The following is a 20,005-nucleotide window of genomic DNA, read 5'->3' as shown; positions in this document are numbered from 1 at the left end:
TTCCCAGAATACCAACAACTCAGGCCAAAGTAGGCAAAGGATATGTGGAAGCAATCGAAGGGATAACCTAAGCTATTGTGTTGGAAATGTGGCTTGAGGATAGAGTGCTTGCTTAATGTGTAGAGCTTAGTGTGCTTGGCCCCTCGAGTTTTACATATGTGTGTATATGTGCACATACACACACACACACACACACACACATATATGCTATATATATGGTATAACACATGCATGCCCACATTCATCCTTGATTTGCATTTTATCATTGTATTTGAATTATATTCTCACTCTGTGAATGCTGCTTTACTGATAAAAGTTTTAACAGCTATTTTGCAGTGTAGATTGTATTGTATAAAATTTGCCATGATTTTTTGCTGTATTTTCACAGTTGTTTGTATATGCTACCATTCCTAATCTAATTTTAGAACCTTATTATTGCTTACAGAACTTTGCCTCTTTCTGTCACCATTTAGTCTCCTAACTTTAGGCAACGCCTATTCTATTTTCTGTAAATATGTTTGCGTATTTTGGAATTACATATAGAAAATGGATAATATGTATATGGTCTTCAGTTTCTGGCCTTTTAAACTTATAATATTGTTTTTGTGGTTCATCTATATTGCAGTATAACATTTAAAAACCCTACTCAAATAGCAACTTCAAGATCTTGTTTAAATTGCACAATATTTCTGAAATGATTGGGAACCACAGAGAACTAACCTCTCAATGTTAACTTTTATTTCTTTTTAAAAACTTTTACTTTATTGATATTAATATTTTGTCTGCGTGTATGTGTGTTCCACATGTGTGCTTGGTGCTTGCAAAGGCAAAAGAGGGTATCAGATCCTGAAACTAGAGTAAGAACAGTTGTGAGTGCTGTATGGATACAGGGATCTGAACCCAGGTCCTCTGCATCTTTTAGCTATTGGACCACTTTCTAGTCCAGTTAACATTTACTGAGGTTTTTTTTACACACTAGTGACTTTTATTAGGCTTCCTGATATATTATTAGCATTTCATGTACATAACCTGTGTAACTGGCAGTGTTCATTTCGACAGATGAACAAATTAAGTGATGGTTTTTTTTTTTAATTTACAGGAAGTTACAAAGTGGAAAATCAGAAGTGTGCCAATTCATACTTTATATTCCAAGTTACAACATGTGAACAACTGTAACTTTGACACCCTAGCTAATAAAAATGCCATTCGCCGCCAGAGATGCTTAGTCAGAATTCTGTAGTAGTGAAGGTGGCTTATGTCTGTCTGTCTGTGATGGTCACTGTTCTCCCACATAGCTATCAGTTGCTTCATATACAGCACTAAATTAATATTTAATATTCGCTTTATTTCAGTAAGCATACCATGTTATTTCTGATCAAAATGCATTAGCAGTGACTGTATTTACTCAGCTAAACAACCAAACAGTGGAAAGAATAGACAAGAGGAGGTGTTGGGCCTCGGAGAACAGGGATTCCGGAGATTTGGGAAATGAATGGAAGGAGTTTATTGTTGCCCTCACTTAATGTCATGTCATGCTGCAGCCCTGAGCCAAGGAGTCAGTGGATGTGGTCTGTAGATGAGGAAATAAATTGATGCAGGGGGATTGACCTGGCAGCTTTCACAGAAGGCTGGAGCAGAGAGTCCTCAGCCCATTTCGGATTTGGGCATTTCAGGAGGAAATACCCAGGCCGAGGAAGGTGCCACCTAAAAGGTTAGCCATCCTTAATTGTGTGTTGGCATTCAGACGGGTGTAGGAATAATTTTGCATCTACTTGCAGACATCCCAGAAAAAACTCAGAGAATTATGTGGCATTGGGTAAAGTATGTGCACTCAGCAGTGGGATCATTAGCTCCAGAGCGACACTCCGCAGCCCTCCTAAATATTGTAAAAGGTTAAGTTGTTCCCAAGTGACTTTGTGTCCCAGAACAGAGCCAAGGTTGGTGGAAATTGAGAAATACCTGGACTCAAAGGTGGAAAGCTCAGAATGCCAGGCAGCAAGCGAAGAATCACCACTGAGCAGTGAGAAGCAGAACATTTGGATCACAATTGATAATCCAGTCAATACCAGACAGAGCTAAGAAAGACTTAGCAGATAAGGACATTGAAAAGGACTTTCATAGCAAATCTTATAGTTTCAATAAAGTTAGAGACAGAGAGGATAGGATAGTAGCCCAACTCACACTTCCAGAGATGAGAACTTTACTTTTACGATAATTACTAATTATACATTACAGAAGAAAATCTGAATGACTGTCAAGATAAAACAAAGAAATAGTTCAGAATGAAACACATAGAGAAAAAGAAATTGTTTCTTTGTCATTGTTGTTTTGTTTGTTTTCAGAAGAAAGAGTATCTGGGAGTTGTGGGGGAATTCCAGATGACCTAGTATTATGTAATTAGATTTCCTGAAGGAAAGACAGGAGCAGAAAAGACATTTGCTCAAATAATGAATGACAAGTTTCAAGTCTGATGAGAACTACAAGCTTAAATATTCAAGATACTTAATGTAGCTCAGTTCAGAAAAGTTGATGAGGGAAGAGGACCACTACAAAGCAGTCCCAGTCACCAGTGGGAAGCCTTGTGTAAGGACACGAGCCACCACGCTAGAGTTCTGTATCCAGCAAGAATAGCTTTCCAAGTAGCGGGAAACCAGGCATGAGTTTAAGGAAACGTGATGAAACACAGTGTTGAATTAGATGCACACACGGGGGGTGGGGTGGGGTGACCAAAGTACGTGGAACTGGAAAGAGAGAAATGAAGGATGTGCATGATGACATTCCTGTGCATTAAGTGGTACAGCACCAGTGGAGTGTAGACTAGAAATTCAAAGATAAGTGCTCTGTACTGTAAGAAAAGTGGCAAACTAGACAAACAAGGAAAGTGGCACCATAAGTTCAGGTAATTGGAAAAAGGTGAAGAAGATAATAGAAGAGCCACATCAGAATAGTGACAGATTTTTAAATCTAACTATACCGGTAGGCACAGTAAATATATAAATAGTTTAGATAGTCCAATTAAGAGCTTTTAAAAATTGCTGTGTATAATGCTCCATGCCTTTAGTCCTAGCACTTTTTTACAGTGGCAAGCAGATCTCTCAGGTAGACACCTCAGGTAGACACCGTCCTGTCTACAGTGAGTTCCAGGGTAGCCAGGTCTCTACAGTGCACCCCGTGTGCTCCAAAAGATAAAAAGGCAAGAAACAATCACATGTTGCCTATAAGCAATAAACTTCAGGTGTAATGACCATAATGAATGAAAAATGAAGCGCTCAGGAAATAAAAGGGAGACCGCCTATCTCCAAGTAATGAGAGAATGCCGTAAACATCTCACTGGTGTGAGGACGGTATTCCTGGTCTTTGTCACACTGCCATGGACTTGTACCCTGTAGATTATCTGAGGATGAGCATTTTATTAATACCCCCTGTGCCAGCAGGTACAGGGTAATAGCTTTTCTAATACTTATTTAATGTGAAAAACATCTACCTTTACTTATGTTTGAGGACCTTAATCCTGCGTGCATGTGTGTGTGTATGTGTGTGTGTGTGTGTGTGTGTGTGTGTGTGTGTGTATTTTGAAGTTCTTTTTAACTCTAAAATTCTATAATTTGTAAAATAAAATATCTTTCATTATTCACACAATGATACACATTTATTTGGAAAAGTCCTTTGTTGAACTTTTACTGTAATTTAAAATTGACCTCAATTTTGGATTAAAAAAAATTAAAAAAAAGACCTAATATTATAATTTGGAGCTTAAATACTCCCCAAAGATCCATGAGCTGAAGGCATGGTCATTAGCCTCTTGCACTGCTCAGAGCTGCTGGAACCTGTAAGAACAGGACTACTGAGAGAAAGTCAAGTTACAGGTGTGCCTTGAAGGGAAGGCCAGAACCCCAGTGTGTGCCATATCCCGCCTTCTCCCTCCTTCCCTCCCTTCCTCCCTCTCTGCTTCCACCTCTCCCGTGCTCCTCCTAGGCTTCCAAGAGGTAAGGAGCTGATCAAATGTTCTTGTAGCATAAAGACCCAAAGGAAGTGCCAGAGACGAACGACTGTGGACTCCAGATCTTTAAAATAAAGGCACAGTGAACATTTGCTTTTTTAACTCTTTGGGTTGTTTGTTACAGGTAGTTTATCAAGGTGATGAAAAGCTGACTAACCACCAACTAAAAATAAAATCCTTTCTTTAACACATTTGGTTAGCAGGAAGTTAGGGATATTTATGTTAGGATCACAGTTTTTTTTTTTTTAAATATTCAGGGTCTTTCCAGGGCTCGGTTTATTCCTGTGGCATGTCCCTGTCTCTTCTTCATTGCCTCATCTGACAATACTTGACTCCCGTGAGCACTCTGTACAAACAGCCTGACATTTCCCGGTGCCCTTCCTCATGTAACCTAAGGTTTGTTTCCTGAGAGTAGATACTTTCTGGTCTGCTCGCCATTGCACATTCTAAGTAAGTGTCTGTAACATAGCAGGTACTCAATAAATATTTATAGAGTCAATCAGCTGTATTTAAAAATCTTTTAGATTTATTTTTGTGTTTAGATTCTTTGCCATATAAAAAAGTAACCTTCAGTTGTTGGAGATTTAAATGCTTCCAATTGCTTAAAAAAAGCTTCTTCTTTGTTTTTTTAATACACTGATGTTTCTGGTCTTAGATTTTATACAGAGCTCACTTTTGTGAGGGCCAATATTAGCAGTTTACGGAACGCCTAGCACTTTTACAAGCATCTTCTTATTGGTTCTCCCTGTTAACCTAAGTGAGATACTATTCTTAGTTATAGATCGCCTTGGAAAATCGTAGGAAATATCTCATCTCACAAAACACATTCAAAGCTAGGTATGTCTAACTCCTAAGCTTGAGTTCCAGAGTTTCACCTATATTATTTGGAAGAAAAATTATTTTCGGATGGTCATTATGAGTAGTTTTAATTTATTGGGATAAAATCTAGTTATGAGAGAGGGAGAGAGGACAAGAGAAGAGCAAGTGAGAGAGAGTCTAGATAATTTCTTCTGTAAAGTTGGAGAAGGTAGGGACACTTTATGGGACCATTCTGCTGGACTAGAATCTATCAGGAGGTGTAGTGGCATTTCACTTGTGTTTTAATAAATAAAACTTGCCTGAGGATCAGAAAAGTAAAACACACTGTCCAGCCTTATAGACCCAGGCTGCAATAACACACATCTTTAATTGCAATAGCCACACTAGTTTGCCATAGAAACCAGGTGGTAGTGGTGCACACCTTTAATTCCGGAACTAGAGAGGATTATGAGACGGGAGGAGACAGCTCTCTGTCACAGAGGTCGAGGTAAGAGCCAGTGGTTGGCTGCTTTGCTTTTCGTGTCATCAGCCTGAACCCCAGTATCAGTTTCCTGAGCATTTATTAATTGTGCTTCAGGAGGACATTGACTGATTCAGGGCATGGAGCAAATGCTGATGATCTAGGAAAGCTATGATTGTCCAAAGATACAGAATAATAGGGAAATAAAATTTGAATTTTCTTATCTGGGTATTGACTAGCAAATAATAGCCAATAAAACTTTACTTGTACTTTGATTTTCTTATTTTTATTTTCTGTGTATGTTAACCAACATATATGTGTATGTACCACATGCATTCCTGATGTTCATGAAGGCCAGGAGGGGGCATCAGATCCCCAAGAACTGGAGCTGCAGAGGTTTGTGACCTCCCATATGCTGGGAACAGAACCCTGGTCCTCTGCAAAGAGCAGGGAATGCTCTTAACAGCTGTGCCACTTTTCCAGTACCAGGATGTTGATTTATAATTGCACAGTCAGTGGCTAAAATTATTCCACATGCTTCATGTTTCTGAAGTCTGTGTGTAGTCAGCTTTAAATATTTTAGTCAGGATAAATGTCAGGTCAGTGGGAAGATTTGGAGAAGGAAGAGGGATTTTGTAGGCTAGAAGGAGAGGGAGAGAGTATGTGTGTTTTCAACTGAAGCACATTTTCTGACTGCGTTTGAACTTTATATAGATACATATGCTTCTGTTTGCTTAGTTTCATTTGATACTTATCTTCTTTGGGATGGTGTGTTTATGTATTTCTTCAGGCTTTATTTATAATTCTTGTTAATTCAAGGCTAGTATAGTAAACTTGACTTGTTTGCTTTGTAATAGCTAAGTTGTTACATTTTCTTCATGTTAACTAGAGATTCTTTCTGTTTGGAATAACGAAACACTGCTTCACCATTTCATTTTTGTCTTCTCTTAGTCAGCTTTTTACAGCTGGATAATCATTCACTTGGTATTTGCCTGAGAATGAAGCCATTGACAATTCTTGTGCTTAATTTGCAACACTGGTTGTCAACATAAGATTGCATTTTACCATTTCCCTGTGATTTAATAGTAATGTTAGAGAGATTCTTTTTGTTACCATAACTACAACTTGGCTTCAGATTATGTGCATACACTATCTCATGTTTTAGTTTGATTGCTAATGAGGGAAAGTTCTTCAATCTAGGTTTATTGTGTGTTCTTATGCTTGCTACTTTTTTTTTTGGTAGTTATTCTGTATGCCACAAAAGGTGATTATATTTTATAAGCTTTTGTATTAATTAGTAATGCCTGCTAGTTGAACCTTTCATTATATTTCAGTAAATCAGATTGTCTTGATAATGTGCTCAACAGATATATGTTGACTCAGTGAGTATGTGTGTGGAGTATGTACATGTGTTCCCTTGTGTACATGTATCTGTGTGTATGTGTGTATACATGTGTATATGTATGAGTTTATGTATATGTACTTGCATATGTTTGTGTATGTGTATATGCATCTATGTGTAGTCGTGTGTATATGTATGTTTTATATGTAGTTGTATGTGTGTATCTGCCTGTTTGTCTGTGAGAGCTCCTGTCTTCATTCTGGTTAGTTTTTCAGAGCATCTTAGACTTTTCTACTTGTGAGTACCTTTCTCCTGAGAAATGTTTGCAGAAAGCTTTCTATAGGTTCATTTATAATATAGGAACATAAGTCAAATGTTTACTGATTGGAAATTATAAAGAAATATATTTAAGAACAGTCTTGGGTATGTGTAGAACTTGTACCTTTACTAAAGACAAAAGAAAGTTTGTATACTTATAGATAGACTTGCTTATTTTTATACAAAAAATTAAATTTTGACTGAATTTTTAATATTGTAGGGCATAGAGCATATCAAAATTTTCAGTTAATCAGTATTTTGATTTTTATAACCCTCAGCTATGATCGTTTGTTTTGTATAAATGCATAGTAAAACGGCAGAAAGTGTGTTTGGGATCATTTTAGAATTTATTGAAAATTTAATTCTAATCCTAAGACAAAATTCATTGAATGAGTATTAGGAAACTGAAGTTCAGAACTCAAGAGGAATTTTCAAAGTTAGACACTTTACACAATGTAAGAGAAATATACTGATTTGAGTTTTACGTGTATGAGGATAGGATAATATTAGAAGACTTTTTTCAGAGTTAACCTGGCCAAGTCCTGCCAGAAACATCTTGGATTTAAAGTATATTTAATTTAGAATTAAATATTGGTGGTTACACATTCAGGAAGCTTTTACTATCGCCTTCTTGGTCAGTTACCTCACATAATATAATGTAGTCTTGACCCACGGTTTGAAAGTCTGGGTTCTAATAGGCAAGTTGTAAAGGTGTTTGTGGTTGGAACCTTTGCCACCCATCCAGTCTGTATGAGTCTCTGTGTATATACGTTTGCTATGAGGTTTGTGTATACAGCTGAGCTGATGACCTTATCACTGGTTCCTCTTTCCATACAACTGCTAGTTGAAATATTCATAAAATTTGTTAACTCCATTGAACATATGTAACACTTTCCTTAATAATCCCTAAACAAAACTGTCTAGCAGCTGTATAGATTGAATATTCATGTTTTACTGTCTTTTATAGGTAATCTGGAAATGATATAAAATGTGAGCAAATGTGTATAATTCATATACAGATACCATGCCATTTTATATGAGAGATTTGATCATTTATGGGTTTGGGTATATGTGGGCTAATTGGCTGGATTATTTTTAAATCGGTCTTTCATAGATACTGAGTGATGATTTTTTTATATATATATATATACATATTCTACATATATATATATATTTATAGTATGTTTACATATACTTCCAAGTTCATTACTGCCTTGATGCGGCGTATTTGAGAAGTGGTACTTAATGCAGTGTCTTTGGTAAGTATATTACAGAATGGTGAGATACACTGTAATGGGATGGTAGCCTCTGTGCCCTTTCATTGGACCAGGCCTGAGATTTAATAGTGGATGTTTTGCTTTTATCAGTCACAGCAGTGATGATGTCAGTACCTTTTGCAAATAATTCTTTTCCTCCTCGTTGCAGGTCCTTTTGTTCTGCATCACAGCGGCCATGTACATGTTCTTTTTCAGGTATGGTCTGTTCACCAATTTATTTTAATATCAAAATAGTATAAAATTCCTTCCAACTATAATTCCAAAGTATTCCCCAAGTCATTATTTCCAGTAAATGGCATAGAATCCTGCCCACCCAACCCCAAGAGTTTAAGAGGTAAATCCTGCTTCTTTGTTAGAAAACAGGAAGAGGAGAAACAGGGTTCTGGGAAGAGTGTTAGGTTGTTTCACATGTGAATGGCAAAGAGTGTCTGCCACCTTCCTATGTACACTTTTAATCCCTGCAGTAAGGAGACAGGCAGGAGGGTCTTTGCGAGTCCAAAGCCAGCCTGGTCCTCACTGAGTTCCACGACAGCCAGTTGTAACATGAAGGGGCCTACTTGTTGGGGTTTCTGTCCCGCCCGGTACCCCACAGCCAGCAAGTCTCAAAGAAAATCACACAGATATCTCCATAAGTTATAAAACGGATTGGCCCATTAGCTCAGGCTTCTTGATAATTCTTGTAGCTTATATTAACCCATTGTTCTTATCTACGTTAGTCACATGGCTCAGTACCTTTCTCAGCCGGGCAGATTACATTTTGCTTCTCGGTGGTCTGAGCAGGAATGGGAGGAATTGGCTTCCTTCTTCCTAGAATACTCCTGGTCTCTTCGCCCTACCTCTACTTCCTGTCTGGTTGACCCGCCTATACTTTCTGCCTGGCCAATCGGTGTTTATTTAAAACATGATTGACAGAATACAGACAATTCTCCCGCACCAGCCAGTGCTAAATAGAGTGACCCCCAACTTTGGGGAGAGGGAGAGAAAATGATTCTTCATTGGGGGAATCCACTCCTTCTTAGTCTTCACTTTCAGTCATACTAATAAATTATTATTCATAACCCTCTTATGGCACTCCTTCAGATAATTCTTTATTGACTTTTCAGAATGTCTAGTCTTTTAACTTTTGTACTTATTTGACATAGGCAGTGGCATACTTTAAGATGTCTTTGATAGATAGATTTTTCATTTTCTAATAAATTAAGCCATACCAGTAATTTAAAGTAGGGATTTCTTGCCAGAACATCCTAGTAAATATTTGATAAAGCTAATATGGTAATTGTTTTTGCTTTTCAAAAATTTTCTATGAGAATAGAAAATGTTGCTGCTGCTGTTACCAGGCTAGCGGATAGAGACGAAGTCATCAAGCCGCATGATAGCACTTCTCTTCAGAGAACTGATAGTGAGCTGCATGGGATTTTCTATCAGATAGTAGTGGTAGAGAGTATCAGAGCTTTCTGATGACATTTGGGAAATGTGTCCTTTCTCCTTTCCTTTTTCTTCTTTTTGTTCCTTTGGTTTTTCTGCTGTGATTGAGCCTAGAGCCTTGGGACTACAGGGTCACTACTCTAAACACTGATTCACACATCCAGCCTGATTTTTAAATTTTTTGATTCATGCTTTATTTGATCTGCTGTTCTACTTTGTAGCACACTGTTTCTTGTGTTCTGATAGTTCTAATTTGGTGGGCTGAATTAGAAATCATGGACAGTTCATTTAATCAGTTTCTTCAAACTATAATTATGTCATAGATATTAGGGTACCACTGTAAGAAAAAAAATCAAAGTCTTGTCTTTTAAACCCTGTGTTCTGATTAGCCTGATGATGTAGCGTGATTATCAGGAAAATAAATTCCAAAATGTTGCAGCGTTAGGAAAACAATCTCTGTTGTCATGCATGGGAGTAAAGTACAGTGTGATGTAAATTTTATTCTTGTGAAAATCTTAACAGGTCATAAAAGGAAACAATCCTTCCCAAAGTGACAGTTAAGGGTAACAAGTATGCTTAATGTTTAGCATTTCTCAGCCTTAAGAAATCTTTGAGGTTTAACAGCAAGTTTCGTATTGAATACATGGATAAATACCCAGATTGTTTCCTGGCCGTAGGAAATTATATTTTGAGCAGTGCTGCCATCAGCCTAGGATTTTGGTGTAGGGGGAAATCCACTATAGATATGTGTTTGAGTGCAGAGCTGGAGAACTGTTCTTGCTTCGGTTACAAATGTCTGAGTTAAAAACAGCGGTTTAGCATATTTTCCAGAAGGCTCAATACAAGGTTTGAGGGCCAAGATAAACACTTTCAATTTTCTGAGGAAGGGGGGCTATTTTTCTCCCCAAAGAAGTACTGTCACTGAATTTGTAGTGTTCTTGGCAGAAGTACGTTTGGATAACCCAACAAGGGGATTGCTGAATGGTAAAAATATAGCCCTTTAGAAAGCACTGCAACCAAACAAAACAATGTCTGTGCCTTTCTGTTCTCTGGCTTGTGCTTGGAATGAATAGTAATTTTACACGGCATTTGGCAAGTCCAATGGCATTTTAATATAAACACAGGTATTTGTGGGCATATTTATTCAATTTATTGTTAGTATTTTAAAGCTAATTGCATAAAATTGGATAATTAAATATAAAATGATATTGTCCTCAGGTCTCCTTTTAATCGCTAATGTCTTTTGGCAAGAGGATAAAGGAACATTTGTGTGCCAGTGAATCATTGTGTTTTTATTCTGTTGTCTAAATTGGAAAGGGGAAACTGAGATCCATTTCAATAAAGATAAAATGTACTCATGTGATTTTTCTTTTTAAAGAAAGAACTTGAGACAATAATTTCATAATTTTTTTGATGGAGTCCATATCTCTGATGTGTGAATTTATTTTAAAAACAAGAACAATGATTTTGGTATTAAAAACTATGCTTGTCTAAATGCTGAATGAAATACTTCACCTTCACATGACTCTTAGTAGGTTTTTAAATGCTTTTTTATATCCATTATCTTATATATGGTGGTTGGGATTTTCCATAGACTTATGTTAAAATGGAATTCTGGAGTGCTTTAGATGTCTGGATTGAGGAAAAGTAATAATTGGTAGTTGTAGTTTTGTTCTTCTTTTTGTAATCCTGCTGCCTGACTTATGCAGGCATCTGGATCCTATTGATCCTGTCTGCTGTGGATTCCAGTGAAAATGCAAATGCAAAGATGTAGGAGCATATTTTGACGATGCTTTGGAAGGATGCTCTTCCAATGTACCAACGGGCATTCCTGAGTCCTGATTCCTGTGTTCCACTGCCTCATCAGTATGAACATTTGTCATAGCTGTGCCTGAGGGCCCAGTCTGCTGCTCTCGACGCTGGCTGAGCAGAAGTAATGAGGAGGAACGGACACAAGTGTTTTCTCATGTATCCCACACACTGCTCATGTTCAGGCATATATTCGTGTGTAAAGCAGTAGACGTATTTGAAAACAAAGGCATCACCACATACACCACTTTGTTCTGGCTGTGTCTCCTCTGTAGTCTGAAATGGCCTGGAGTGCCCTGCATAGCTTAAGTAGGCCGCAAACTCAGAGCCACTCTCCTGTGTCAGCCTCCTCACTGTAATGGTTACAGGCATGAATCACTATACCAGATTTAGGATCAGGATGTTTTTATAGCTGTGTGGGAAAACGTTTTCTTTTAGTTGGAACATGAAAGAGAGAATCAACAAAAAGCACAAAGTGAAGCATCTAGCACTCGATCCTGTTTACAGAAATAAAAGCAAGAGCAATGCTTACCTGTGAATTTCTTGCCTTCGTTTTCATCTTCAGGCATCTGTGTATAAAGAAGACTGCTACTCTTTAAGAGCAAGTAAACACTGTCATTTCTTTAGTTAAACATGATGTCACAGAGTAACGTAACTTGGTCACAAGTTGATGAATACTAGCTGGATATTCTTCCTGCATGCCTCTGTGGGGCCATTGAGTTCAGGAGTTTGCTTAGGCATGCAGCTTGTTAAAGCTTGGACTTCATAGCACTTAATCCATGGATTGTGTAGGATTGTGCTACAGTACACAGGTTGTAAATAATCTTATCCATATAAAGACACAGTGTATGTGTGTATGTATGTATGTATGTATATTATATATCTGTCTGTCTGTCTAATCTATCATCTATCTATCATCTATCCAGACAGCCAGCCAGACAGCATAAGTTCATTTAAATATCAGATTCGGTTTTTTAAAACCGTCACTTAAAAACATAAAAAACCCACTTGAAAATTGGTAACCTTTAGAGGTTAAAAGTTCTTTCTTTAGGCTAGAATGTTCTCCAAGTTGTTAATTTCATTTTGGAGAGGTTCCTTACAGCAAAACAGAAAGCAATTTGAAAAGGAGAGTGTGGCAGGTCATGGGAGGGATCATGTGGTAACTCTCCAGGAAAAAAAAAAAATGGTGAGGATCTATGTATTTTGTTAATTTTTAAAATAATTTTCTTATTTCTTGAGAGTGTAACTACACAGTTTCCCCCTTCCCTGTCTTCGCGCCATACCTGCCTATGCACACTCAGTCCTGGGAAACAAACCATCGTTTGATAGCTGGTGTTACAGGGAGCTCGTGTCACGTTTCATCAACGGCAGCACGTGCTGATGCTGGCTGTCCTGAGCAGCAGGGTGTCTGCCGTGTCTGTTCATCGGGGAAGAGTCCAGTAAAAAGCAGCCAAGCTACTTGCCATTTATAAAATTTGAAATGAATGGAAAAGCATAGAAAAATTACACTAACGGCATGCCCCACACTGTATAGTAATTGCACAACAAAATACAAATGTTTTAATTTTTTCTCATATACCTGTAAAACTTCATATGAATATATATGTTTGGAGATACATTTTTAATTCTCTATATGTTCAGTGACTGGGCTTGTACTGCCTGTACCCAAATCCAGCTGAAAGTGAAAGCAATGAATATTTTCTACCATAATTATGTTTTACTTATATTTATTTATTGAGGGGGAGAGAGAGAAAGAGGGAGGGAGAGAGGAAGGGAGAGAAACAGACAGACAGAGACAGAGAGAGTGAGTGCGTTTGTTCGTGTCCCAGGTCCGTGTTGGGAAATGTAGAAATGCCCATGTAGAGAAAGCCAAGGTGTGAGGACAGCTTGCACCAGTTGGTTCTCTCCTCACCATGTGGGTTCTGTTATCAAATTCCGGTTGTTGAGTTTGGAGACAGGCACCCTTACCCACCAAACCATCGCTCCTGTCCACTACCATGGTCAGTTTCAATACAGACTGTTTTTCTGGAGTGTGCCCAAGTCACTGATTCAGGGAGGTGTTTCCTCGTGAGATGATCTAGTCGAAGTGGAAGATGCTTTTAAGTTCTGAACTTCAGCCTTCTGCCCTTCCTCCCGGAAGAAAGAAGATATGAGTTTCCTTCTGGTTTTACCTTTGTCCACCCCAGCACCTCTTGGTACTGCTCACGCCTTGATGATGAAGTGGTGGCTGCTTCCAGATCTCTCTGTCTTCTGAAAATGCAAATAAAGGGAGAAGAATGCAGCTTTGGGTTTTCCTGTGAGGGGAAGCTCAGGAGATCTGGGTCCCAGCTGCTCCATGTGCTTTGGTTGTGACATGTATATATGGAATCTTCAGTGGTCTGGGGCTCAGTCACAGATCAGATAAGACTGATGCTGATGATTAGGTGACAGAAAACAGTTGAACTAATGTTTGGTTTCTGTGACGGCTCATGGAAGCTTGGGCTCCCTTATTGGAAGCACAGTGCCATCCTGAGTTCTGTTTGCTCCCAGGTGTTAAACACGCCCCTCGAATTGCTTGCTTTCACAGTTGATTATTATTGGTAAACTTCCTGGTAAGGTGTTTAGATGAAACATCTGTATTTGCTGGTTAATCACAGGAAAAAAGCCAGTGATGCATGGTAACGCCTAATATTATCTGCCATGTCATTTTAGGGTGACAGAAGTGACATGGAAGCGTTCAGAACTGAAGTAAATTTATGTTACTCTTGCCTTATCTGTTATTCATGGTATGCTTTTACAGAAAAAGCTAGATTGGCATACATTTGTGATATTTCCAGTTTTTATCAGAAGCTGATAGTTTAATAGAATATATATGCCTGTTTCCACATGGATTTATCAATAGTAACTGTGTGTCCAGTGAGGTGGCTCAGCAGGTAAAGGAACTTGTCACCGAGTCCGATGTCCTGAATTCAGTTCCTGGGACCTACATGGGAAAAGAGAAACATGATGTCCAAAAGTTGTCCTCTGTCCCCCACAAGCACGCACACTAAATAATTAAATGGTAAAAAAAAAAGTAGCTTTTTAAAAGAATTAAAGAACTCTGGCTCATCTGTACACTGTGGATCTAGGTTTAAGCTCACTAATAGTCAGTTGTTATTCAGTCTTCCAGTTCTATGGTAGGTTAATGTTTGTTAAGTGTCCTGTATATCAGCTTTCCAGACACATAGCTTTTTGTTTGTTCTGTATGAAAGTTCACTTTGTTGAAAAGTAACTGGCTGGATCTTCAGACAGCTTTATAAAGCGCGGTGGCATGTTGCTTTGTAAAGCTCTGGACTAGAACTCCCGAAAGAATGGTTACTGTAGAGTACGGTTCTACATTCTTATCTCCCATATCAAATTGTCACAGAACTAATAAATGGTGGCTGAAATAGGAAACTTTCCCATAAGAAGCTGGAATTTCTAACAGCTGTGGTCATGAAAGAGATCGACTGGAGACTGAACTGTGTTGTTTTGCACCGGCCGCTGCCGTCCTCCTTGAGCCCTTTTTCTGCTGGGACTCTGCTTCCGCTCTGCTTGCCCTCACTTAGTTTTTCTTGTTCAGTCATGAATCAGGCAGCTACCGTTCTCTTCACTTCCACCGGAAGAGAGTTCTGTTCCAGGAAAAAGAACCCTCTTCCAGCACAAGTCCCGCGGTTGACTGTCTGTCACTGCGGATAGTCACTTCTGAGTGTGCGCCTCTGACCTTGAGCTCTTGATCCAGTCCTGTTTCTGACGCTCCCATCTCCTTCTGTTCTCTGCTCCTGCTGTCAGTCCTTTTGTTTGATTTAGCATGTCTTTCCCCAGCACCTCCTTCCCCCTCTCTTCCTCTCAGTCTCCCCTGTGGGAGGACCTGACACCCCATCTGTAGGATGAGTCGGCTTTACACTTGCAGCATCCATACTTTGATTCTGTGCCTGAGTTTATTGAGAGTGCTTATTAATGTAAAAGTGCTAGAAGCCCCAATAAGGACCTATTTGTACTTTTGTTAAGTTTGTAATAGTTTTCCTCAAAATGATGCCCAAAGCTTACTTTCTGGTCATGTAAGTGAAATGAAAGAAGTTTTCAATTCTTTTTGAAACAGTTAAGCAAGTGATGAATCTGCAAATCTTTTATCATCTTCAAAAGAATCATACGCTAATGTATCCCTCTGTGGTTTAAATTGTACATAGTGTTAGTCTGCCCTCCTGGGACTTCAGTGGAGCCGAGTACCTTTTTTATGGTTGAGAAAGACCTTGAATGCTATAATTTTGATAACAAACAGTTATATCAGCTAGATAATATTTACTGAGTGCTTATTGCACGCAAGGGTCTGTGCTAGCTGCTTTGTAAATGTTCCAGGTTTAAACTTTACCACAGCTTAAAGCGTAGGTGCTGAATTTTACTGTCACACAGTGAGGATATTGAAATTTGAGAGTTTGTGGAATGTGCCAAGGATTGCACTGCTTTAAACAAAGCATGGTATCAGTCTTGTTCCCTCCAACCTGAGTCTGTTCTCTTCATTGTTCCACTGACTAAACCAGTGCCTTCCACTGTTCTAAACCCTCACACAACATGAAGGGAGTATGTCAGCGTATTCCTTTTGTATGCATGTGCTGCTTAAAACTAGAGGCACTGACCTAGAGATTCCATTTAGGCATGCTGGAAACTTGCCTGTTCTATGTAAGGAGGGGACCAGGATCTAGTAGCTGCATATATTAGTGTCTCTCTGGAAAAGGAATGGTGAGAGGCTAATGCCCCTTCTCAGTGAAACAGTTGTACTCAGTCCCCTTATTTACTTGGGGTACCTAATTGGAGTTTGGATGCGTTGGTATTTTCTCAGATGGATTATGTTTCTTTTTGTGACTTTTTTCTTTTTCTTTCACATTTTTTATGGTACCGATCACACAAAATTGATTTTACCCAGGAAATATTTTTAGCTTGTGCTTTGATAGTTGAAAGGGAAAATATTTGTACATAAATTACATGACATGTGATATGTAGTATCATGAAACAGTGGCGTGATCCTAGGATAAATCTGATGCTCACTGCAGATGTCTCCACTAGGGAGTGTGGTAGTTGCTTCATTCATAAGTGGTATTTAAAAGCCCCTAAAGATCATCTAATCATAATGATAATTTACTCCTAAAAGATCGGGAGGCTGGTGCTGAAGATGTTCTGTAGAGGGACCAGGAGCCTCAAGAAACAGTGGTCAGAGGCGTGGCTATGTGGAAAGGAAAGTGAGAGGGGCGAGTAGAGAGAACCATTTCTTTTCCCATTCTTTTCAGACACCCCCTTTTTGTTTTTCTGTCTCTCAACATCCAGATTTTCCAAATTAGTTGTTCATATTTGCCTTTTGTCATTCTTGGGAGCCACTGTAATCTGATTTCCACCCCAGGAACCTCTGGAATTTCTCTCTAAGATCCTCAGAAACAGCCTGCCTCTGCATCTAATTGTTATTTACTATTCTTTCTGACAAGGATTTTCAGCTACCTAGGGAATTTTGCCTCCTTTTCTTGTAAACCTTTCCCTTAGTTTTTCTGAAATGATTCAGTCTTGATTCCTTTCTTCCTCTGTTCCTTCCTCCAGTGCCTCTTCATTGTCTTAGTTCTTGCGTCATCCTTTATGTATGTGCATTGGATTCTGTTTTTGGACCTCACTGTTTTTCAGTGTTGATGCTGTCTTTTGGTAATCTTACACATTTCTGAGCATTTAATTACCATTGTATATTAATGATCCCTACTTTGTCTTGGTCTCCTAACTTTCAAAGCCATATATAATCTTGTGACATGGTTGTTTGATGGCTCCTTAGACTGACGTTTCACCAGTTGGACTTAGCATCTCTAGTTCAGTGATTCTAGTCTTTCCACAACTGTTTGCTTTTCTTCAGCCAGTTCATGGATGCCACTCTCCCAGGTAGAAATCAGGTGACATATTAAATGGCCTTTGAATTGTCCACATAGTCACCTCTCCACTGTCAGTGCTCAGCTCCATTGCCCAAACTAGACCTGCCTCCCTCCTTGCAGTCTGCATGCATCTGCCCTCTCCTGTGTTGTGGGATGTTTTACTCTTTTGACTTTTCGGGAGGGAGGAGGCACCAACCAGCTCCCAAATAAATCACATACAAAGGCTTATTCTTAGTCATGAATGCCCATCCTTAGTTTGTTTCTGGCCAGCTTTTCTGAACTTAAATTATCCCGACTACCTTTTGCCTCTGGGCTTTTATCTTTCTCTATTTCTGTGTACTTTTCTTTACTTTTTTCTCTGTGGCTTCCTGTGTAGCTGGGTGGCTGTCCCCTGATGCGTCTCTCACCTTGTTCTCTTGCTTCTCTTCTTCCTTGTTTCTCCTATTTATTCTCTCTGCCTGCCCGCCCTGTCTGTCCCTGCTCCTGCCCCGCTATTGGCCACTCAGCTCCTTATTAGACCATCAGGTGTTTTAGCCAGGCAAAGAATCACAACATCACAGAGTTAAACAAATGCAGCATAAACAAAAGCAACACATCTTAAAATGACATTCCCCAACTCTCTTCTCCTGTTCATTTGTAACAACAGCAAAAGAATCAAACCAAACCAAACAAACAAAAAACCAAATAGTTGTGGCCCTGTTTAAATAAAACAAAACAAAAATCTACTTTTTTATTTAAAAAAATCCTTTATTTTAATTTATGTGTTTTGGTATGTCTCTGCATAATAATATGCAGACATATGTGGGTGCCTTCAAAGGCCCAAAGAGGGTGTCAGATCCCAGGGAGCTATAGTTCTAGACTGTTTTTGAGTCTCTTGATGTGGGTGCTGGGGAATAAATTCAGGACTTCTGTAAAAGTAGCCAGCATTCTTTCTCAACAGCTGTGCCTTCTCCCCAGCCCTAAACTCCCTGAGGTGGAGTACAAGGCTTCTGGTAGTGTGGTCTCCTGGATGTGACTAGCAAGGCAGAAATGTGAGGCTGCTGCCTGGATGTGAATAATCCCTCCTCTAGGATCTTGTGCAAGTTACTTACCTTCTCATTGTTTCATCTCCTCAGTGTGTGTAGTAAGGAGGCCACTTGTTGGTTCCCGACCACTTAGCCCCAAAATAATCACACAAAAACTGTATTTATTAGATCACTGCTTGGCCCATTAGCTCTAACTTCCTATTGGCTAACTCTTACATCTTAATTTAACCCATTTCTAGTAATCTGTGTATCGCCATGTGACTGTGGCTTACTGGCAAGATTCAAATCAGCGACTGTCTCTGGCGGGGTACATGTCTTCTCTCTGACTCTGCCTCCTTCTTCTCAGCATTCAGTTTAGTTTTTCCCACCAAGTTCTGTTCCCCTATAGCTCTGCTATAGGCCCAAAGCAGTTCCTCTATTAACCAATGATATTCACAGCATACAGAGGGAAATCCCACATCAAGTGTGTTTAAAGAAAGTTATTTTTAGAACCTGTAGTTATAGCTAGGACCTAATGAACATTGCCTAATAAGTAGTAATCGATAAATTTAATTTTAATCATTGTAGTTATAGTATAATCCAAATAGTTGTTAGAAATGCAGTCTACTCGATGTCTAACCTTGGGGTATTTAATCTCTATAGCCTTAACTTCTAACGTGAGCCTGGTTTTCCTCTTGCTGTTCATGCTGATTGCCATGCACACAAGGCTTTCGGTGGGGGAGGGGAGAGAAGAGCGTCAGCCTGAGTTTCCTCTTTCCTTACTCACCAGTATGGTCATCCCATTCATATTTGTGCATATACACTTTGCACATTGAATATCACAGAAACTGTTTTTATTGAGTGATTCCTCTAAATAAAGGTTAGCCTCTAACAAACCAGTCAGTATACTGCCTGTGCCATGTTCATCTGATAATTCTGAGTCATTGACAGAATATATTCATAGGTAAATCTTGTTTCCCACTGTATCCCATGTGAAGACAGAGTGCTTTCTTGTTTACAGCTCCCTGTCGTCATTGAGGTTGGAGGTAGCAGTCAGCTACAATTGCAGCAGACATTAAAGAAATCCCGTAGTTTTATCCTAATCTAGGTAAAGAGAGTTTAGATGCATTATTGAATTCTCTCCTAATGACAGAGTGTCTACATTTAGTGACAGAGCTGAGACACTGGCGATGACAACCGCCATCCAAACAAAAGCCAGTGGGGCCTGAGTGGTGACTGCCAGACTGAGAGAGAGCCTGTGTCCAAAACTTGAGCCTGACAGCACCTGAGGGGATACAGTGGAGCTCTAGCCTCTTGGTGCACCAGCACACACTCATGTGTCACACACACACACACACACACACACACACACACACACACAAATACAGAGGAGAGAGAAGGAGGATTGGATGTTATACTATGTATGAGAACATCTGCCATCAGAACTTGTCATTCCAAAATAGTTAAGCATGCTTTGATTAGCATATAAAACGATAGTTTATTAAACAAATTTTCCCTATAAGATGGAAGAAAGATATAAGATTCTAGCTATATTGGTGCACACTCCTGTAATTCTAGCACCCAAGACCTGGAGGCAGAAGGCACACCATGAGTTCAGGGCTAATTTGGGCTCATTATAATGTAATGAGTT

The 20,005-nt window shown here is 39.1% G+C and overlaps 1 protein-coding gene across 2 annotated transcripts in view; it reads left to right on the top strand.

Moving 5' to 3' along the window:
- The window catches only part of Tmem135 (transmembrane protein 135), a 176,387-nt gene that overhangs the window by 115,516 nt on the left and 40,866 nt on the right, over nt 1-20,005 (top strand). For both annotated transcript variants that reach the window (XM_048435237.3, XM_048435236.3), the window contains one exon: nt 8,365-8,411. In XM_048435237.3, coding sequence (XP_048291194.3) covers nt 8,365-8,411 — 47 coding nt within the window. The remainder of the gene's footprint in view (nt 1-8,364; nt 8,412-20,005) is intronic.

Source organism: Myodes glareolus, chromosome 24, assembly GCF_982192425.1.
Source record: "Myodes glareolus chromosome 24, mMyoGla1.1, whole genome shotgun sequence".
Taxonomy (NCBI): domain Eukaryota; kingdom Metazoa; phylum Chordata; class Mammalia; order Rodentia; family Cricetidae; genus Myodes; species Myodes glareolus.
Note: the sequence above shows the minus strand (reverse complement) of the source record. Positions and strands in the feature narration are given on the sequence as shown.